Here is a 23,882-nt window from a genome sequence, read left to right on the forward strand (position 1 = left end):
TTCGTTATGTACCCAGTAGTCATTCAGGAGCAAGTTGTTCAGTTCCCATGTAGTTGAGCGGTTTTGAGTGAGATTCTTAATCCTGAGTTCTAGTTTGATTGCACTGTGGTCTGAGAGATAGTTTGTTATAATTTCTGTTCTTTTACATTTGCTGAGGAGAGCTTTACTTCCAAGTATGTGGTCAATTTTGGAATAGGTGTGGTGTGGTGCTGAAAAAAATGTATATTCTGTTGATTTGGAGGGGAGAGTTCTGTAGATGTCTATTAGGTCCACTTGGTGCAGAGCTGAGTTGAATTCTTGGGTATCCTTGTTGACTTTCTGTCTCGTTGATCTGTCTAATGTTGACAGTGGGGTGTTAAAGTCTCCCATTATTAATGTGTGGGAGTCTAAGTCTCTTTGTAGGTCACTGAGGACTTGCTTTATGAATCTGGGTGCTCCTGTATTGGGTGCATATATATTTAGCATAGTTAGCTCTTCTTGTTGAATTGATCCCTTCACCATTATGTAATGGCCTTCTTTGTCTCTTTTGATCTTTGTTGGTTTAAAGTCTGTTTTATCAGAGACTAGGATTGCAACCCCTGCCTTTTTTTGTTTTTCATTTGCTTGGTAGATCTTCCTCCATCCTTTTATTTTGAGTCTATCTGTGTCTCTGCACGTAAGATGGGTTTCCTGAATACAGCACACTGATGGGTCTTGACTTTTTATCCAATTTGCCAGTCTGTGTCTTTTAATTGGAGCATTTAGGCCATTTACATTTAAAGTTAACATTGTTATGTGTGAATTTGATCCTGTCATTTTGATGTTAGCTGGTGATTTTGCTCCTTAGTTGATGCAGTTTCTTCCTAGTCTCAATGGTCTTTACATTTTGGCATGATTTTGCAGTGGCTGGTACCGGTTGTTCCTTTCCATGTTTAGTGCTTCCTTCAGGAGCTCTTTTAGGGCAGGCCTGGTGGTGACAAAATCTCTCAGCATTTGCTTGTCTGTAAAGGATTTTATTTCTCCTTCACTTATGAAGCTTAGTTTGGCTGGATATGAAATTCTGGGTTGAAAATTCTTTTCTTTAAGAATGTTGAATATTGGCCCACATTCTCTTGTGGCTTGTAGAGTTTCTGCCGAGAGATCTGCTGTTAGTCTGATGGGCTTCCCTTTGAGGGTAACCTGACCTTTCTCTCTGGCTGCCCTTAACATTTTTTCCTTCATTTCAACTTTGGTGAATCTGACAATTATGTGTCTTGGAGTTGCTATTCTAGAGGAGTATCTTTGTGGCGTTCTCTGTATTTCCTGAATCTGAACGTTGGCCTGCCTTGCTAGATTGGGGAAGTTCTCCTGGATAATATCCTGCAGAGTGTTTTCCAACTTGGTTCCATTCTCCCCATCACTTTCAGGTACACCAATCAGACGTAGATTTGGTCTTTTCACATAGTCCCATATTTCTTGGAGGCTTTGTTCATTTCTTTTTATTCTTTTTTCTCTAAACTTCCCTTCTTGCTTCATTTCATTCATTTCATCTTCCGTCGCTGATACCCTTTCTTCCAGTTGATTGCATTGGCTCCTCAGGCTTCTGCATTCTTCATGTAGTTCTCTAGCCTTGGTTTTCAGCTCCATCAGCTCCTTTAAGCACTTCTCTGTATTGGTTATTCTAGTTATACATTCTTCTAAATTTTTTTCAAAGTTTTCAACTTCTTTGCCTTTGGTTTGAATGTCCTCCCGTAGCTCGGAGTAATTTGATCGTCTGAAGCCTTCTTCTCTCAGCTCGTCAAATTCATTCTCCGTCCAGCTTTCTTCCATTGCTGGTGAGGAACTGCGTTCCTTTGGAGGAGGAGAGGCACTCTGCTTTTTGGAGTTTCCAGTTTTTCTGCTCTGTTTTTCCCCCATCTTTGTGGTTTTATCTACTTTTGGTCTTTGATGATGGTGATGTACAGATGGGTTTTTGGTGTGGATGTCCTTTCTGTTTGTTAGTTTTCCTTCTAACAGACAGGACCCTCAGCTGCAGGTCTGTTGGAATACCCTGCCCTGTGAGGTGTCAGTCTGCCCCTGCTGGGGGATGCTTCCCAGTTAGGCTGCTCGGGGGTCAGGGGTCAGGGACCCACTTGAGGAGGCAGTCTGCCCATTCTCAGATCTCCAGCTGCGTGCTGGGAGAACCACTGCTGTCTTCAAAGCTGTCACACAGGGACATTTAAGTCTGCAGAGGTTACTGCTGTCTTTTTGTTTGTCTGTGCCCTGCCCCCAGAGGTGGAGCCTACAGAGGCAGGCAGGCCTCCTTGAGCTGTGGTGGGCTCCACCCAGTTAGAGCTTCCTGGCTGCTTTGTTTATCTAAGCAAGCCTGGGCAATGGCGGGCGCCCCTCCCCCAGCCTCGCTGCCACCTTGCAGTTTGATCTCAGACTGCTGTGCTAGCAATCAGCGAGACTCCGTGGGCATAGGACCCTCCGAGCCATGTGCGGGATATAATCTCCTGGTGTGCTGTTTTTTAAGCCCCTCGGAAAAGCGCAGTATTTGGGTGGGAGTGACCCGATTTTCCAGGTGCCATCTTTCACCCCTTTCTTTGACTAGGAAAGGAAACTCCCTGACCCCTTGTGCTTCCCGAGTGAGGCAATGCCTCGCCCTGCTTCGGCTCGCGCATGGTGCGCACACCCACTGACCTGCGCCCACTGTCTGGCACTCCCTAGTGAGATGAACCCGGTACCTCAGATGGAAATGCAGAAATCACCCGTCTTCTGCGTCGCTCACGCTGGGAGCTGTAGACCGGAGCTGTTCCTATTTGGCCATCCTGGCTCCTCCCTCCCGCTATGTCATTTTAAAGTGGATAGCGGAGATATTTGGATTTTCATTTTGATGGAGGTTTTCAGAAAGATAATGTGTAATCCACTGTGTTATCCACTAGATAGAGAAGTAGTTTGTGGTGGAAGAAAAGGGAGAGTATTTGAAGGCAGGAGCTTAGAATTGGGCTGTTCACCCCACCTGTTAATAACTGTGCCACCTTCACCAGTCACCAAATTAATTTAATTTAATTATCATTTTTCCCATCTGTGACATGAGAACTGCTTCACTGGGTAGTTGTGGATATAAGATGAGGAAAAGGTGTTTTATGCCCAAAAATGTGTGAGACTACCACCTAAATGTTTAAACTGAGACTCAGAAAAGGAAGTGACCCGTTCAAGGTCACAACTAATTAAATACCTTGCATATAATGTTACCTTTTGTGGAAGAAACTTACTCCAGCCCTCCCATTCCAATGCCATGTTGCTCTTGCCAGTGCTGTGAGGACCTCAGCTACTAAGGCCATTAAGGTATTCTGAGCAGCAGGAATGCTGCAGTTGTTCTGACTAGAAAGCAAAAGTCATTGAGCATATTTCGAATTTAAGTTAAATAATAGAGTTGTGTCAATGCAGGTGAACATGATAATTTTTCATTAATAGTCATGGTAGCCTTTAATCAAAATTGTCTCAACGTGAGAGTAATCTTCTCAGCTGGACTTTATCAAATAGTTTGCTTATATTTGGCTGATTTAACTCCTCAGGAATAAAGGGTAACTAACATCGTTTTTAAAAATAGATGGTATAATATTTTATCAGCTTCTGAATCCCCATTAGGGTTCAGATCTACCTGAAGTTCGGCTCCAGCTCTCCATCCTATGATTTTTGCTTTATTCACAGTAGACTCACACAGTCTTCCCCCAGCATGTTTCCCCACATTTCACATGTAAAATGTACCTTCAAGCAATGTATTAGGAAGAAGTAAAGTCATTGTGTAGAATAAAAAAGAAAGTACTATATAAATGTAAACAGTTATTGAGATGAGTAAAGAAGTTTATTGATTTTGATTGTAAAAGATCTTGTTGAACATGTACTTTTATACTATAGGTAATGGGAGGTTAAAACAAAAAGGCAACATAAGAGAAAGTCTCTAATTTCATAGAACTCATAATCCCATTATGAAAACAATATGTGTGTTCATAAAATATCAACAGTACTAGGCATTTAATAATTAAAGACAGAATTACTTAGAATTGGAACTTAAGGATTTATGGGCTGGAGGAAATGATACTTAAACTGGGTTTTGAATAACAGGAAGGTCTTCCACAGTGGAAGGGAGAGAAACACACACACACACACAACCTAGATGAAGAAATACCAAGAGAAAAGGCTAGGAAGTAAAGTTCCAAGTACTTACAGAGATTGTGTCAGGGAACTTGTGGAGGAGATAAGGGGGATTTTAAATTCTTCTGGCTGAACAATCAATTTCTAGGTAATGGAAAATAATGGAGAGTTTTACGACTAACTCATAACCATATCTCAATGACCTAAGCTCCAAGTACACTTTGTTCCAAAATTGAGCTTTCAGCAAAATGTCCTTTCTATTATGATTCTGACACTAACTTAAAATGGGTTGAAATGCTGATAGATATATATTCTTTTAAACATCAAATCAGGAAGTAGAAAAATGGGACAGATAATTGATCTCCCCATTCCCATACTCATTAAGCATCCACTTGCTCTCTGGGAACACAGATTATGTGTACTCACAAAGCCTGGTGCATCGAGTAGGTGTGGATCCCTTAATATACTCGAAGAAAATGCCATATGAATGGATTAGAATATGTCTCATATTTGGTGAAGTAGAAGCATTTTCCACTATCTACCTAAATGAGCCAGAACTATTCCCAATAGTTCTGCATCATAAATGAAGAGAGGGTAGATAGTTCTTCCAGGAATTCTTGAGTGCTTGCAGAACTTATTAATGTATTAATTTAGGAACAGAATTCCCAGGAATATAAACAACACTTGCCTCAAAATATCAAAACAATCTTGGGGAAAACAAATATGTATTTTTTAGAATTAAATTTTTTCTTTCCATTCAATCTAAATGATATATGTTTACAGAGAAGTGGTAGATGTAAAATTCTCTCTCTCTCTCTTTCCTTGTCCCCTTTCCATGTATGTGTGTGTGGGTGTGTATGGGTATCTTTCTGAACAAAAAATATACTGTGAAAATACTGACTATAGCACAGTAGTAGAAAATATGTTAGAATCAGCTTAAATTAATTGTGAGGTTCCATGGTGTAATGGTGAGCACTCTGGACTCTGAATCCAGAATCAGCTTAAATTAAACCTATACTGTTATTGATAGCCTCAAAAACATTTAAAATTTTTTAAACAAATGAAAGTCTTCATTATTAACTTCATCATAATTGTTATCTACAATGAACTATTTTTAGTTTAATAAGCAGCTATAGATGCGAGTATTTTGATTTGAAGCATTTATTAAAATATATATTTTTTAAACTACCCAAGGCCAGGATTATAAGAGCATTTAGTTAGACACTTTAGCATATATATTCATGGGTAGAGGGAGAGCAAAGAGAAGAATATAGAAAAAAAGAAAGCATTTACCTGACTGATTAAAGACTTTATGGAACCAGATATAGCCTTAGATTTCCTAAGGGGCAGCTTTAGACCACTGACTGCATTTTCCCTCTGTTTGTCTGATATCTCCAAATTGTAGAGCAATTGATGCTGTTTTAGGAACAAAGCAAATACTTAATACATATATTTCAAATAATTAAAATATATAGAAATCTACAGCAATGCAAAAAAAGTTAGACTCCATGCACAGCCTAAATTACAAACAGCATAGGTTGAAACACTTCAATTCTCCAAAGACCACAACTCCCTTTGTCAACCAAAATCACGTTTTTTGCATTTTCCTGAAAACAATCATGGACCTTTAATGCAAGAATCTAAGAAGTAGCGATGATTCTGAAATTGATTGGTGGCTAAGACCCTGGTTCACGTACTGCAGTTGGCTTTAATGGACTTTAAAAATAATTTTCTCTAGGACACCTCAGAGACATGAAACTAGATAATAGTGACAGGTAGAAGCCACTTTTTTTTGGAAACTTCAAGGCATAGGTGAGGGAAAATTAAAGACAAAACTTAATGTGAAAGAAGCTTAGAGACGATTCTTTATATATCATTTGGAACCACAGATTTCGAAACAACTTTACACAGCATAATATTAACTGGAATTTGCAAACAAAAATAAAGCTTATGCCAAGTAAATGAATTTATATGCACCTTTGTATAATTTGTTGGGATCCTCTATTTTTTGATGCATTGTATCTATTTCCAGGAAACATTGATGTGGTATGCAAAATTTTAAGATAAACCTCAACATTTCTATCCCCTAGAGTACACATCTCCTATAACACTCTTCACTTGAATCCAGGTGCCATCTATGATTATGATGGATGTCACTCCAGTGATTATGCTAAATTATACGGCAAAGAGATTTTGCAGATTAAGCTCCCAGATTAGTTTGAGTTCATCAAAAGGGTGATTATCCTATGCAGGCCTGACCTAACCAGGTGACCCTTTTAAAAGAGGGTCAACGTCTTTCCTAAAAGGGAAATTCAAAGAGATAAATTCACCTGCTGACTTTGAAGAAGCAAACTGCTTTGGATGAGGCCATGTGGCAGGGGGACCTCCAGTAGATAAAAGTGGCACCTGACTGACAGAACAAAAGAGCAGGGACTCAGTCTTACAATCCCAAGGAAGTGATTCTGTCGAGTTTGGGAGAGGACTCTGAGCTCCAGATTAGCAGGCAGCCCTGGTTGACACCTTGATTTCAGATGTGTGAGACGCTGAGCAGAGAACTCAGCTATGCCATATCCAGACTTCAGATGTGCCAAAACTGAGATAAGAAATGAGTATTATTTTAGGTTGCTGAACCAGTAGTAATTTGTTATTCAGCAAGAAAACTAATACAGTCAATCTGTATTGAACAACTACTATTTTTTTCTGCTTCCTGTCTATCCATCTACCCATCACTTTTTCCTCTTTTTCTAGAAACAAGTCATATTTCCTTTAGCAAACTGGTCCTCACAAGTTCCGACCACATAATTCTCTTAGAGGTTGTTAGTCACAGTATTCTCTTCCCACTGACCCGAGCAAAGGGTCTGTGACAATCCACACCAGTGGTAGAACCCAGTGACAGTGGCCGGGCATGCTGAATGGCCCAGGCATTACCATTTGGCTCAAACAAGGCCAAGAGAATTCCTCTATAGGAAGGTTCTTAAACTATCTAACAGGGAAACTGATTTTCACTCACTAAACTAAAATTATGCCCATGGCTCTGTTCTCTCTTTGTTTGCTGAATCCTGGAAAAAGCTTGACTTAATATAAGAGTATATGAAACCAATAAGTAGAAAGAAGCAGACAGGAAAGATGGGAAGAGAGAGACTTTATCCCAGTAAAGTCCCCAGTTCTAATTCTTGGAGCTGTTCTTGTCCCCACTCCACTTTTTTCTATTACTTGTGCTTCTAAAGTTAATTTTTATTGAGTTCTGGTAACCAAGGGTGCTGAATTGGGTTTTGGTAACAAAAGGGAGCTATTCATTATAATATCTCACTTTCTCACCCAAAATTTCTAATGTAACACCCAGAATTTTTTCTCTTGCCTAGAGAAGGTAACTTAAACTAGAGAAGGTAAATCTTTGCTTTTGTTGTATATACCAAATGCTATAACATGCCCTTTTGACTTATTAAGTAGGAGGAGAGTAGAAATGACACTCAACTCTTAATAAGATGAAAGAGTTCAGACACAGACATGTGTTCAGTAAGGCTTTCTTTCTTTTTCATTCCCCACAAAGTCTTGTCAGGAAAATCACTGCACTCTTTGAGCAAGAAATTAAAATCCCTCAAATTGATATGAAAACACCATACCTTTCAGGCTACCAACTAAAAACGGAGGCCAACACAGGCAGAGTGATATGCTTTGGCTGTGTCCCCACCCAAGTCTCATCTTGAATTATAATTCCCATAATCCTCACGTGTCAAGGGAGGGACTCGGTGGGAGGTAATTAGATCATGGGGGTGGTTTCCCCCATGCTGTTCTCGTGATAGTGAGTGAGTTCTCATGAGATCTGAGGGTTTTATAAGCATCTTGCATTTCCCCTGCTTGCACTTCTCTTTCCTGCCACCATGTGAAGGTCTTTGCTTCCCTTTCACCATCTGCCATGATTGTAAGTTACCTGAGGCCTCCCAGGCCGAACTGTGAGTCAATTAAACCTCTTTCCTTTATAAATTACCCAGCCTTAGGCATAATATCTTTATAGCAGTGTGAGATTGAACTAATACACAGAGGATGACCAAGTGACTCAGTTTAGACAACTCCAAATGAGAAAACGTTATGGAATCATTTAGGACATTGTGCTGAGTCCTTAATTACAACCTACATTTAAGAATTCTGTGACACTCTGGATTTTGATACTCATTTACCTAATTCATCTGCAAGACATATTTATTTATAATCTTAGCCTTAAATCCTCATTGGTAATAATAAAGCTGTGATTTTCAGTTGGTGATGGTCTCATTAGAGTATTGTAAAGTCCTAGGACACATTAGAAGAGAAACATTCTTTATGTAAGAACTAAAGCAAATACAGCTAAGAAGCCACACCTTTTACATCAGATCAGCTACTGCCTTTGATTTTTATCTCTGTGATGCAATTACTACAGTTTAATATACTTCTCCCATCCCTGGTCCCTTACCCACCACACTAAAATTTAAAAAAGAAATTATACTTTTCTCATGTGGATTCAGAGATTAATTATCAAAATTAAGGAATAGCAATAACTTCATTAAAAGTAAAGTAAGGGAATGAATAGTGATTACTTCTTCCAGTCCTTCCTGTGTAAGGGTCATCTAAGAGAATATCATCCTGAATTCAGCTGCTGATTCCCAGGGAAACTGTCAGCAGTGGCATCCTGTAAAGATCTGCTCTATTTAAGTGACAAAAATGCTAATCAAAATGGAGAGGAAAATTTTATAACTAAATACAAAACTTCGATTTAATAATTATTTATCGAGGGAAAATTATTGACTGAGTAATGTAAGGACATGAAAAAAGTATGAAACATGGCCTCTACCCTCACACAATATAGTTGGGAAGAATTAAAAAAACCACAAAATTTCTAAGAAACAATAAAATATTATGTATCATTAGCTTCATGGAAGAGCTAAATATTGTTGAATGTCAGCAATATACATTTTGTAATTTTTAACTCCTCTAGTTTTCAGTGTCTTCATCAGTAAGATATGAACAATAATCTTCCCAAAGTGAGGATTGCCGAGTCTGTACCGCAGGCTCTGGCCGGGCGATGGATGGAAGAGGTTCGCTGACGTAGGTATTTTGCCTGACAGTGCAACTAGGGGACCACACGGCTCTGCCTCGCCGACGAGAGAGTCCAGCAGCCACCGAGAGTGCAGGCCCCATGAGTCAGCCCCGCTCGAATTTATTTAGTACAGGTTTAATGACAAAGGCTTGGAGTAAACACAATTTGTGGGTAATAAACATTGTTGACCCCCCTCCCCCCGAGTAGAGAGCAGTCCTGCGCTCAAATGGTCAAAGTTTGATTTCTGGAGGCAGGAGTAAATAAATTTATCTAGTTAAGGTCCTTTGCATTCCCTTGTTATCTAACCCTTGCTCTTAAGAAAATTTAACCGCCTTCAGCCAAATACTCTTTCGAAGCTTTTGCAAAACCTTCTGGACTTCCAAGAAGGTTTGCATCTTTCCCTATAATTTTTATAACTTTTCCCACCACCCTGACTGATCTCCTACAAGGATTAAATGGGATAAGGTGGAGGTACTCAATATGGGTTACTATTACTTTTCACATTTTTTTATACACTATACTGTTGCCCTTTTCCCTAGAGCCAAACAATTGAATATGAAAGATACAAACCTATTAAAGTGAGATTATTGTTCAGTAGGGTAAAGACTTACCAAACCAGGTGATCTATGTCAATAGAAACAAGATATAAACTCAGGAGCTCAAATCAAGCCAAAATAAACTTCTACTGAGAGAAACTTAAAGAGGGAGAGAAAGTGTAACTTGGTCCACTTCAGGGCTTAAATAACCTGAAAGAAGTCAATTAACTAATCAGAAACAGATTAAATAGTCTGATGCTCAATAAATGTATCTTGTGAAAAAATAAAAAAACAAGAATGAAAAAAGATACTTCCATGCACATGAAATCTAGGATTTGAGGGGCAACCCTGAATTTCAGTCTAGACAAATGGCAAACCAGTAGCTATAGGCCTTCACCATTTAATCCCTAGGATTTCCCCAAGGAAAGACAGGAATGAAGAAAAGGGTGTATGCTTTCTCAGCAAATATGGCTTCAGAAGAAACAATCTTATTCACCTTCTAAACAGATTAAACCTAAGATACTCCTACCTAAAATTTCTGACACCATTACTGTGTGAGTTTGGGGCAAAAGAGACAGTGTATACCTTAGTCAATAAACAGAGCAGCTTAGATTTACGTACACAAAAATACGTATTAGATAAGAAATTGGAAGTGAAACAAGAGGTGACGGTTGAAGTCTGATCATTATTTTAAGCTCCGCAAAGCAGAATTAAATAACAAGACTGGTATTTATGATATTTGCTGTCATTTTAGACATGTGTCGTTGTAATATTTTGTTAGATTTACAAGATTTAGACATTTGTTGTTGCCCCATCTTGCAACCACAGTGTTTTTTACCAGTCAAGCACTGATCTGAACTACAGATCAAAGGTACATATCTAAACCATGGATTTTCATCTCATTATCCTTGTTAAATGAAATCAGAACACTTGACTGAAGCTACTGAAAAGATACATAAACCAGTATTACTAGACTTTATACTTAGATGAAATAAAACATGAAAAGTATGAATTTGGCAGTGTTACATCATATAATCACTTAATTCAGGAGAATTCAATCTTACTTGTTTATCTAGTTTTATGATGCCTGTAATTAAGTAATCAAAAAATTAAAAATAAGTAAAAATAAAAACAGTGTAAGTAGTGCGGTTAATTTTGTCTACCACTACATCCAGCAGGCACATACCTTATCCTAAAATGAGTGTGAGATAGGAGATGTGTAACTCCTATTGTTTTAGTCTTTTACATTTCTAGCATTCCTGTGTATGTGAGCAATTTACTTCATTGAATGTAATTTAAATATTTAAAGATTAATATATATGTACATATATATACACACGTTTACATGTATATATATACACACCCACATACATACTTTTTTGACTCACCATAGCTCTTAAACAGAAGCCAACCACTTGTTCCCTCTAAAAAAGAACATCACTGTATACATTATATATTTATAGGTGTGTAATGCTGCACAGGATTGTATTTTAAAAGCATCCATTTGTGCTCTATGAACCTTTCAGAGGTTTTTCAAATTTAACTTTGACTCTATAAAGTTTTATCCTTACCTATAGGCAGCAGTACCTAACCTCTACCAAGGCTGCCTCTATGCTTGTTAGTTTACAAGGGAAATAAGGTTTTGGGAAAACTAGAAAATTGAAGGCAGAAATACAGCTTAACATTGACTCTCTTTGTAATCACAGATGAACTGTCTTAAGAATCAAATCTGGAGGGCCCCAGATAGGGCAGAAGTAACCACAATTCAAAAAAACATTACAAAAGATCAGATGTTGGTAAAATAATACTTCAGAGTGAAAAGTTTTTGGTCAGAAGCTTTCAAAAAATGCTTACTTAATTGTCAAAATATGATAAATATGAGAAGAGAAAAAGCAGCTTTTAAAAGACTGACAAATCAGAAAGAGGTAGATATAACAAGTTTTGAGATCTGCCTTGAAGAAACTTAAAACAGATAAATAAAAGTCAAGTGAGGAGTCAGGGTAGTGAAAACGGCTGTATAAAAACACTAAGGACAGGAAAGAATGGGGAACAAATCAGAGTATCTCATTAAGGCCAGAGTGCCCCCAAAATGACAAGTATTATTCATGGAAATGTCTGTGAATGGAAACCATGAGGACAATTGCTCATGGGATCAAGAGGCTGTCTTTTCCATGGATTATTAGTGGCTGGGGAGCCATGACCTGAAACTATCCTTCCTCTTTGAGTGGGAGCCAAAAGAGACGTTAGAAAGTGATGATGGGAGGTCTAAGGAAAGATAAAATGATACGCCTAATGAGGGTTACTTTGGGAAATAGAATTAACTAGATCATGAGCCAAAGACAAAGACTGAGGCCATGGGCAAAGGGAATGAGCCACCCAATCTATACACTAAATTAAAAGTAGCAATATGTAAATATCTGACTCACCCCCAAAAAACTATGAAGAATGTGCTTGCTTATCTCATGTATCCAAGCTTCTCAGGTTGGTGGGATGATTATGGTGAAGAAATGGAAGGACAAGCAATGGAATCAAGCTAACGTGAGGTTAAGAAAGGCAGTTCTGCAGGTAGCTCTACAAACTGTTTTATACTTTGAATGTCATGCAATATTTTGCGCTAATTATGATCAGAGCTTGTCTCTTAAGGGACGGAGTTACCCCAGGTGTCTTGTTATTCACTCTCTCTGAAGTAAGGTTTTGGCCATTCTCAGAAGACTCCAAAGTGGCAAGTGACAATAATTTATTCTCAGATAGAAAAGATGCAAACTCTTATAGTACTAACATGTTTTTCTTACAAAATATTTTAATAAAATAACGTGATATTTTAGTAAAATATTTATTAAGAAATATTCTAATAAAATAAAATATTAAAATATTTTAATAAAATAAGAACTATTTTGATAAAATAGCTGATTTTAATAAAATAAAAAAAATTTTAATAAAATAATATATGCCAAAGACATTACTAAATTTCTTTTACCTTGTTAGCACGTTTGGAGCATCAATTAACCTAACAGACAGAAGTTTCAGGTTTTAGAATCAAACAAACCTAGATTTCAATCTTAGCTTCTCCACTTAGTAGACATAGGACTAATAAGTTTCAGTTTCCTCACCTTTTAATCAGCTACAAAAATTAGCTAGCTTAAAACTTTTTTGAAAGTATTAAATAAGATAGTATATGCAGATACGTTGCTGTCTGTGAAAATATAAGTATTTAATAAAGGTAACTACAAGTATTAACTAAACATCACTTGAAATAAATATTTTTAAGATTTAGTTCTCAAGCCCATCTGAGACTAGTACATGACAGAGACACATATTTTCTTATTCACAATCACAGTGATTATGAAACTCATTAGGTACTTGTATAGCTATCACGGTACAAGCACCTTTCATTTATTAGAGCCTTAAATTTTTTTTTTTTTTTTTAAAGACAGAGTCTCGCTCTGTTGCCAGGCTGGAGTGCAGTGGCACTCAGCTCACTGCAACCCCCGCCTCTTGGGTTCAAGCAATTCTCCTGCCTCAGCCTCCCAAGTAGCTGGGATTACAGGTGCGCCACCACGCTCAGCTAATTTTTGTGTTTTTAGTACAGACAGGGTTTCACCATGTTGGCCTTAAATTTTAAAATGGTCTAAGCTGAGCAAAGCATCAATTTCTATACCTTTTCTGTAATCACATACTTGAGCCCTATGTAAATATAAGCAAAAGTGTAAATTGAGTAATATTATCCTAAAGGGGAAGAAAATAACAAGTGATAAACTGGTTTTCAAGGACTTGTTTGTTTTCAAATAACAATAGATATAAGCCACAATATTTATATAAATAAAAAATCAAATCATCCGATCACAAAATCCAAGGACATATTTTCAAGTCATAAATATTAATAAGCCAAGTTTGACTTCAAATATTAACATGACTGAATCAGCCAGATGTTCTTCCATGTATTTTTGTGATTTTGATTTCTGCACAGATATTCATTCCACCATAAAAATGTGTTCAAAGATTGTGAAAATATCACTAGAAATTGAAAGATAGAAATAAATGGAATGCAATATGATTCCTGAATCTTTTATTGGTGTATACCTATTATGGTTATATTAATAGTTCCATCATGATAACAACAGTTAATGTTGAGAAGGTGTGTGAAATGGTAGGTCAGATAAGGGATCAACTAAAGAAACCAGTGATATTCAGTTTCCATTTATGTATTCTCCTGGTCTCTTTTCAGCCAGCATAGAAAATCACCAGCTCTTGGCCAAATATTGTAGTCCCTACACACACAGTTGAAGGGAAAGACTGTCATTATATTGCTAATATTTGTGAAAATATGACATGACTTTTAAAAAGTCATTTTAAAAAGACATTTAAAAAGTCAAAAGATGTAGCAATTGCCTTTGAAGCATGTTTCCTGTGTCTGTTTCCTCTTCTTCATTTTTGTGCAAGATATCTACCTCTCCATGCAGGCCCTTGAGTCTGCTTTACTCTCTGTAACACCTCCCTCTCTATCTCTGCTTGTTTATTAAGAGTATCATAAGATGAAAATCAAGTCCATGACAGATGGGCATAAGCAGTGATCATAAGATAAATTTGATGAAAGCATGGGGTAAGCACCAAAAGAAAACTGCTATAGCAGATACCAGTATCTATTACAGGGACTCAGTACATATTTCTAGAACGGATATTTCATTTAACCCCACTAATAACACAGTAAAATATGTGTTATTATTCCTCATTAATAAATAGAAAAACTGGTGTTAAACTAGATTGGGTAAATTGCACAGCAAAAAATAAAAATATAGCAAACTGGAAAGAAAAATTACATCAAACAGAATGTGAAGTACATGTTTTTGCCTTTATTCCATTATTCCGTATTTGCCTTCACACTGGTCTCTGTCTGTATATGTATGTGTCATATATATGTGTCTCTTCATTTTAACATTGTTTCTTCCTATCTCTTCTGGCTTTTATTCCCTTATAATAACCATAACATCATACAAAAGTTTAGAACATTTGCTGCAATTATCAAGTAACACTTTATGTTCTCTGGTTCTCATTTCTAAAAGGAATTTGGAGGCATAAAGGAAAATGTTGAATATGTCTTATTTTAAAAAAAGAGAGAGAGAAAGAGAGAGGGCAAGTACAAAACCCTATAATTTTTTTCTCCCCACGGATCAGGTCAATAACAAAAAATAATAATTTTAAATCCCTCCCTATATCATAAAACAATATCTCTTATTTTATTGCTACTAGGCAAGTAAACCAAAATCAAAGACTTCATATTTTTAAATGTGTATACTTAAGTAGCTTAAAGTATAATAGGAAATACAGCAGATGTAGGAATTGAAAACATAAAGCCATTTTTAGCTAATTATACTTTTTAAACTAACATTTATTTTTAAGCTCATTCTGCTGCATTTATCATGGTCATCATGAAGTCAAAGTAGATGGGAAGCAAAAGCAGAGTGGGGGCAGTTAGAAGAAGAAAGACAGAAGAAAAAAGATGTTAGGTCAGTTGAGGATTGGGGTAAGAGAGAAAGAGAATAGACCAGGGAAAATAGCACTTTATGTGAAGAGAATTAAGATTTTTCTTTTTTCAAAAAGCTGTTAGGGAAGAAAAGAGAACCCCAACCCATGCAGAAGATAGACATATAATTAGATATTTAACATAATACAGAAAGAGATGGCATTGAGGCATGCTAGAGTAATAAGAATGCCATAGATATTAATAGGACACTCAGCCTAATCTGGGGATGTAGGGAGAAGGAGATTTTGAAGGGTTTGCCCAGTAGAAGTCTTACAGGATGAATAAGAGCGAACAAGAACAGGAAGGCCATTCCAGGCCAAGCCAAATGACAGCACTAAGAAAATGTGTTGTGTGCTGAGGGGCATAGCAATCTGAAGTTACTGGAATATAGCATGTAATATGAAGAGTAGTGGGAAATAAGTCAACAGATAGATACTTGCAAGTTCGTAGAGGGTTTGTCCCTTAGTGTGGGAGTAGTGCCTGGAATCGATGTAAAGTAATACGATCTGCAGTCATTGCTTGGTTACCTTATAATTATTGCAAAGTAGATTTGTTTATATTTTCCCAGCCTTTCATCACCACTGACTCCTTTCATACAAAATTAAAGTAAACATATAAAACATGGACAATTCTTCAACATTCTTTTAAAGAGAGCTATCATTATCATGGAAGCTTTTAATGTTTTTAAGCTGAAGACAAAAAAAATTAAAAATATGAGTGAATATTCCTAACAGCAGAGGTGATTTTTCTTTCATGCCTGCAGCATGGAGGAATGAATTTCAACTTAGCAAACACAATGGTAAGTCCTTTATTTTTGTCACTTACAAATAAATAGTAGCAAGATCTCATTTTTTCAATTGCTTTTTTAAATACACATGTCACGATTAAAGCTTTTGAAAAGTGTAGAAGTCCCACAAAATTATGACGCAGTCAAGTAGCACTGGAGTCCTCTGATCTCCATGCCCTTCCAGGCCTAATGATTATTTTCAATCTTTGTAAAACATAGATAAATCAGCAGAAACCAAATCAAGCTGCTCCACAGCAAATGCCTGACCTCAAGTTGTCTGCAATTTCTTTTCACTCAAATAGAATGTCTCCTTTCAAATTCTCTACTCAATTTAGCACATGCAATTTTTAAATCCATAATATATTCATTCACTTTTTTGTCTCTCCTGAGAAATGTGCCCTGTTCTTGGCATGCTGGGATAACTAAATGAATTTTCCTTCAAAAGGCCAATGTTTTCTAAACTCACTGATTTATCTCAGTCTGCATCCATCAACTTTTGAGTATCCGTCTGTGTTCAGTGCTATGCTAGCTACAGTGGGAGACACCAATAAAACTCCAAGAAAAGAAACTCGGTACTTTTCTCATTGACTTTATGATCAAGTTTTGGGAGACAAGACAACATGCATACAACATCTAGGAAACAATTTGAGACAGTGTATAATTAAGTGTTGAATGTAGTACTGACTGTAAGTGCACAATTCTTCACTAATTACCAATTGCTTTAAGGAATTAATACTTAACTTTGGGGATTTCAATCACAATTTCTCTGTAAGCCTTAATTCTTGAAACCAGCAATTCAATTCATTTCAAAGAGTTACAAACATACCCTGGTTTAGCAAATTATCAGCATTGTTCTCAGAAATGTTTTTTTCCATTAAGCAATTAATTTAAATCCTGATTGTTCTGACCGCCAGGGCCTTTCGGGAGGTGCTTGTTTCTCAGACACAATTTGATTTTTCAAATGAATTTTCAACTGGTGCAGGATTCAGAGCCCTGAGGGGAATGAATATGTTTTCTACCTGGAAGCAGGAAAAAAGGAAAAGTCCATAGCAGGCCAGTTCTCCCCTCTGGTGGGAATGAAACTCCAGCCCTGGGCTTTCCTTTTTCCTGTCTTCCTTTCTTTTCTTTTAGCTACTTTTCTTTCCCTCTTCCTGTCTCCCCTACTTTGATTGTCTTATGGCCCCTCTTCTACCTTTGTTTTAGTCTGGCTGTAACATTTGATGCAGAAGGGCTGGGCTCCTAGCTAAACCCCACCTTTAAGCCTGGAACCACAACTCTAAGTGAAAACAGTTGACCCCATTTTTCCACCCAAATGTTGCCTTCTTGGTCTGCCATGCCCCTATCCTGGACCCATAAAAAAGACTTCAACTGGCAGAGCAACACAGGTGGCTGAGGGGCGAGGATACAAGTGGCTGATGGGCTAGGATACAAGTGGCTGAGCGGCGAGTAGAGAAGTAACTTAGTGTCCGAGACTACAGATAGATGCATCTAACTTCAGACAGTGCAGCTTCAGGGAAAGATCACCTTCTTCCCACACCATGTCTTTTCAAACTCCCCATCCTGCTGAGAGCCACTTCCATTGCTCAATAAAATATCCTGCATACACTGTCCTTCAGTCCGTTCACGTGACCTGATTCCTCCTGGATGTGAGACAAGAACATGGGTGCGGAGTGGTCGGGGCTTGAGGGCTGCGGCAGGGCCCACACAAAGCCTGCTACCGCCAGAGAGGAGGGACCAGCTGGTTCCAGGGTTTCATTTGCTCTGGTTCCCACACTCTCTTGCTCACACACTCCCTCTTATGAGGAATGGCCAGCGGTGGGCTGAGTGAAACAAGCCACTCCAGTTCCCACCTACGAAGGGGGTCAAGGTCAAGGGAACAATCCTGTCTCACATGGCAGAAAAAGTCTCCTCACTGACACCCCTCAGAATGGAGGAGGCTCCTGACTCTGATCTTTGATGCCTCCCTTGCCAGCATGTTGGACAGGGGCATAGCATGGATTATGGCAACAGAGAATAAGCTCTTTCCATCTATGGAACGTTTGGAACCTTTAGCCAGTTTCCAATCAGCTAGTAGGTGTGCTAAGAGGATTGCAAACATATTTTTCTCACTTCCCTTAGCTCCCCTGAGCATCTTCATGGATTCAATCAGCAAGGGCAGCGTAAAGGGCAAGTGCAGCCATATCCAAACTTGCCCTTTGTTTCCCTTTAACCAAGAAATAATGGGCCGCTGTTATGTTTGAAATGACACTTGTTTCGTCTTCTGTCTGAATGTGGTATAGGCTAGAGGACAAGTACATGTTACTCCACCTCTCTGAGCTTCTGTTTTCTCCTCAGTAAGAAAGTGGTATCCACACAATGAGTTGCTGTGCAAATGAACTGAGAGGACAGCATGGCAGAAAACACTGACTTCCCAGCTTCAAGTCCCAATTCTGCATCTTTCCAGGTAGATAGCCTGAACAAGTTGTATAACTTTTCTATGTTTTAAGTCCTCATCTCTAAACCAGGGATAATAACAGTATCTATATATTTCATGGACTTTATATCTCAGAATCCAATAAGTTGAATTATGTAATACATATACAAAACTCTGTAAATATTAGTCTTTGTTACATAAAGCAACTTGTACATAGTTGATACTCTAAAAATGTAAGCTCTCTTCTTTCTGTTCATTTGGAACTACTGGAGGGTGTAATCCCCAGGAGAATGACTACGGCTGTCTACTAGGAAATGTTATTTCCTTATGTTCAACCCCTTTCTTGGTTTCTATCTCAATCTAAATGTTTTCTCCTTTCTTCTCCTTTCACCGGTATTTCTCTAGCCTACAATCTGTTCTATACACCTGGCCACCTCTCAGAAGCACAGAATCCTGGTGGGCAACACTACAGGCTTCTGAGATGGCCAGAACCAGATCTCAGTCCTGCTTCCCCACTCAAAATCACTACATGATCATTGGTGGAAGTAATATGCTTTGTGATCTGATACAACTCAGCAATATGCACTGAAGTACAAGCAAGTAGAGCAATATGCACTAATAATACAAGCAAGTACTATTATTGCTATTTTATAGACAAAAAAGGAAACTCAAAGGATTTATGTAATATACCAAAAATCATAGTCAGAAAAAGAAGATTGATTCTAGGAGGTGCCCTTAGCTGCTCATCCCAGCAGAAGGCAGAGCTGTCCACTGCCCATCACAAAGCCTTCGGCCTTTAGTACACAAGCTTTCAGCAGATCTAGCTATATGCACTGAAGACTTCCTTAGTAAGTCACTAAAAACTCTAAATAACGGTCAAAATAGGACAAAAACATGTGCCAACATCAAAAGCATTTTTGCAGTAGACTGTGCAATTAGGAAATTTTAATTTGATGAACATAAAAATATCCAAGAATGCTCAAACAACTTAGATGATAAAAATAGAAATGAATGGATTTGAGAAATTTCTGCTATTATTTTACTTTTTACAAGTCAATGGAAAACAAAATTTATGTAAGTGGTTGAATAAAGATATTTTTTCTTAACATATAGCCCTACCATAATTGATAGCATTTATCTTGTTCTACCTACAATGAGGGTTCAAAAGTGGTCTTGAGCATTTAGTAGATAAACAAAAGATGAAGAGAAAGGAATTTAAAGCATATCACCACAAAAGTCATCAAATCACAAAGGAAGACAGCAAGAAAGGAAGAACTGAAAGTAGGAACTACAAAGCAATCAGAAAACGACTAACAAAATGGCAATAGTAAGTCCTTACCTGTCAATAATTACTTCAAACAAAAGTGTTTTTGATGGTGAGCACATTCCTGGGATTGACTAAACTGATGACAGGGGAATAAGAGTACAATTTCCAGTAAGTCTCCCACCCTCCAATTACTAAAACTTTAATTAGTAATTTTTCTCCAAAGCTAAACACCCTGGGAGCCAGATTACTTATGTGATCATGATAATGATAATGATGGCTGATACGTATTGAGTGCTTGCTCTATGTCAGACACTGTCCAATACATTTCACATCTCTTATCTGATCGACTTATATGATCACATTTAATGCTATCACAGCTTAATGAGCAGAAACTATACTTTTTATTTTTTACAGATAAGTTAGTTCAGAGAGTCAACTACCTTGCTCAAGTTCACACAACTGAAAGGATGATTCCTACTAGTGCAAAGGCAGATAATGCAAATCCGAAAGCAGTTTGCAGTTAACTTTTAAAGTGATTTAATTGGGTCAAGGTTCGTCAACAGCAGAAGTTATCCAATATAAAAATCTGCAGTCATTAACTTTTATGGTTGTAATATTGGCCTTAAATATCAACTACCTCCTTATTTGCAAAGTCATATAATTCTGCTCCTAGGCACCAAAAACTGAAAATTTTTAAGATACCTTATTTGTGCTGTACCAAATCTCTCCAATCCAGCTTATAAAACACAAGCCCTTTCCCAATAGACAGGATCTGTATAAAATCTAATCTTTTTCCTTTTACAAAAGAACAAGTAACAAGGCTTCTGGCCAATTTATACAACAGGTACAGAGGACTTTAAATTCCTCACTGCCTTCTCCTTATCAAGAAAGTGAATTATTACCAAACTCCCAGCTCTCAAAAAGAGGCCAAAAGTCACTTTGCTCCAAAGTCCTTGCCAGGTAAAATAAAGTGGGAGGAAAATGGCAGTTTTATTCTGAACCAAATTCTTGATTCTCTAGAATAACACAACTTTTAAAACCCAGATAAAATTTGCAAGAATAGTTGTTACGTGAGGGTGGGAGACACGGGGAAGAGGAGGGAGTTGGAGAGAGAGTAAAATACTTGAGAGCCACAAAGAAAGACAGTTCAGAGTAGATAGTAGATAATCAACTATTCCTAAGGTAAAATGGTAGAGTTCGAGTGATGTATATTAAAGCATTATTAAATGAAGAGCTAATCTAGTAATATTGCCTGCTCTCTTACTGTGCATAGAAACTTAAAAGCTATCCAGGCCTTCTTTGGAGGAGAAATATCCATTAAAGATTGAAGTGATTTGGAAATCGTGTCTCTTGGTATCCCTTTGATGCCCAAAACCAACCTGGAGAACAAAATAAGGGCATGGTACACATATCCACGTATGCAGAAATATGAAGAGGGAGAGAGACAGAAGGGAGATGGTAAAATACAAAACAAATTTCAAAGACAAGTCAGTCATCAGAATGTCTTTCAGTTTATAGAACCATTTGTAGAAATCAAATTCTTGTTTGCATGTGATTTTGGAAACATGGATTTTCCTAAAGCTAAATGGATAGTGAATTATTTTTTTACAGAAAGTAATCTTGGAGGCCTTTAATATTCTCAGAGGGCTCTTTTGGCTTTGCATATATGGACTACAAAGATTGTAGGAGAATTCTAACTTATAAACTCAATTTGTTCAGATGAATTAGAAAAAAATAGCCTACGAAAGATTAACTTGTAATGTGGTTAAGACAAAAAGGTTACAACTTTATAGTAAGGTTGCTAATACACATGAAGATTTGATTATGAAGTACTGATTCCATATGCCACACTCAAAAGATGCTTTAATTCATGAATAGTAGCGTATCATAACTATGAGAATAGCAGGCAAAATGGCTTCACATATAAATAAAAATTCCAAGGAAGCTGGATACTTAAATGACTGTTTTCTGGCAAAAGATCCATAGAGTATAGAATGGGTTTGTGTCAAAGTCAATTGCCTGAACGACATGGAAAGCATGTGTATCACACGCTAGACTTCTTGCCAAAAAGGAAATGTCTTTTTCAAATCAACAACTTTGTTATCTCCTTTCGCAACAGTGATTACATTTGAGTTTTACATTATGGGTGCAATGAAGCTGGAATTTACTGCCTTAATAATAGATCAAAGCAAATCAGAAAGTAATTAGTTGATAGAGCAATGAGCTGCTTATCTGAATAACTCGTTTATGGAACATAAAGGAACAGGAAACCCTTGACTTCTATAGCTTTTGAAATAAAGAAGAGGGAAAACTCTATGGAAGTAGAGTTTATCAGCAGGGTGAAATCCAACTACATCTATTCTTTTCTCTTGCAAATTAGTTCCTTTTATTCCTTAGGACTAAACTTCCTAATCTGAGAATCCATTTACCTTCATTGCATACATTTCCCTAAAGGCTGCATATTCATTTTCTGGATATCAGATACCCTATTTACCACAGCCTGGAGCCTGGAGACATTTGCTGTGCAGGGTTTTCTCCCCTCCCCTTTCAAAGAAGAACGTTATAGTGAAAATTACTGATAAAGGAAGTGAGTGACAGACCCTTATTGAGCAGCTAGTGATCACTATACATTTTGATTTTATATTATTATTATTATTTAGCATATTAAGTGCCTACTCTATCATTATTGTGGGTGACTTCTCAGGGAGTAGCAGAGCATTCAGTTTCAAGAGGACAGAGTTTAATATTAGGTTGAAAATGGTTAACAACAGGCTGAGGGCCTAACGAAAACACATTTAGAAAGTCAACCAGAGGGATTTTTATTTTAATGAAAAAGAATAATGAAAAGCCCTCTGCAGGGAAAGCAAATTTGACAAGGTTATTTAAACATATATGTGGGCTTTAATGTTTCAAAGGAGTTTTTTTTAATAGGATTTAATCTAATTTGTAGGTTTGGACCTGAGTTTCAGGATAGTTGCAAGATAGTCTTAGAGAGCAAGACTCCTTTGCCACCAAATGAGAATGTAGAATAGATTTTAGGGTCTTTGTGTTGGACTGGGACTAAGAGATGGTCTAATTTAACCTCTTCATTCATAGGACAAGACACTGAAGCTCAAAAAGTAAAATGAATTCTCTAAGACCATGAAGCTAGTAAGTAATAGAGCTGTACTGAGGGTCACCATATGATGAGCACTTATGCAGGCCATGTCTGTTAGTAACTTTATATCTGTAATCCCTACGATATACTGCAAGCAAGTACTATTATTGCTATTTTATAGCCAAAAAAAGAAACTCAAAGGGATTTATGTAATATACCAAAAATCACATAGTCAGAAAAAGAAGATTGATTCTGGGGGTTGCCCTTAGCTGCTCACCCCAGCAGAAGGCAGAGCTGTCCGCTGCCTATCACAAAGCCTTCAGCCTTTAGTGCACTAGCTTTCAGCAGATCTAGCCAGGCTCCGTCTTCCAAACCTGTACTATCAACTGACCTGTTTCCATTTGCTTATGCTTTCATTCTGATCTCCTTGACTTGATATTTTGAATGCACCCTAGTTTTCAATTCAGCCCCAACCTCTTCAGAAATCAGATCTTATTCCTCTTGGCTCCTACTTGGGATCACTCCCACCCCTTTTTTCCCTCAGATCCAACTCCTTAGACCCTACCAAAGGCCAGTGATCCTGGTTCAGAATCAACTGAGGGGCAGGTCAGGTAAAAATCTGATTGGTGCAACTCCAAATTGGGTGGAATGGAGGTGGTAGTGGGTGTTGTGTGATGGCCAGGGTATGCTGGAAAGGAGGGATATGGGACCAATCTGGCAGCCCAGTGATTCAGGTATCATTTCTGTCATCAGAGATTGGTTTAGGATTGGAATGCAACTCCCAAATCTACCCTCTAAAATCTGTAGGGTAGTACAGAAGCTGCTGACCTGAGGATAGTCAGCATCAGATTGAGTCAGAGCTACTTTGGCAGTGGGGATCATCTATGGTTCCAGCAGTGAGGTGTGAGGACCAGCAGAAGCAGAGAACCTGAGGCACAGCCTAATACACTGCTCCCCTTCCCAGACCTCTCTGTCACTTCCCCAATCTTCTGCAGGTGGGATCTGTTGCAAGTTGTCAGCAATGCCAGGACCAACTCCCCTGCTTTCTGCTCACATGAGCACCATCTTGGGAGAATAACAGTTTGGGGA

The 23,882-nt window shown here is 37.8% G+C and overlaps 1 protein-coding gene across 1 annotated transcript in view; it reads right to left on the reverse strand.

The window, feature by feature from the left end:
- Positions 1–648: 648 nt before the first annotated feature.
- The window catches only part of LOC100996032 (uncharacterized), a 426,340-nt gene continuing 403,106 nt past the window's right edge, over positions 649–23,882 (reverse strand). Inside the window, exons 6-8 of the mRNA XM_063602889.1 lie at positions 6,429–6,508; positions 5,392–5,514; positions 649–4,242 (exon numbers count right to left, since the gene is read on the reverse strand). Coding sequence (XP_063458959.1) covers positions 859–1,875 — 1,017 coding nt within the window. The 5' untranslated portion in view covers positions 1,876–4,242; positions 5,392–5,514; positions 6,429–6,508 and the 3' untranslated portion in view covers positions 649–858. The remainder of the gene's footprint in view (positions 4,243–5,391; positions 5,515–6,428; positions 6,509–23,882) is intronic.

This window comes from Pan paniscus, chromosome 2 (genome assembly GCF_029289425.2).
Source record: "Pan paniscus chromosome 2, NHGRI_mPanPan1-v2.0_pri, whole genome shotgun sequence".
NCBI lineage: Eukaryota > Metazoa > Chordata > Mammalia > Primates > Hominidae > Pan > Pan paniscus.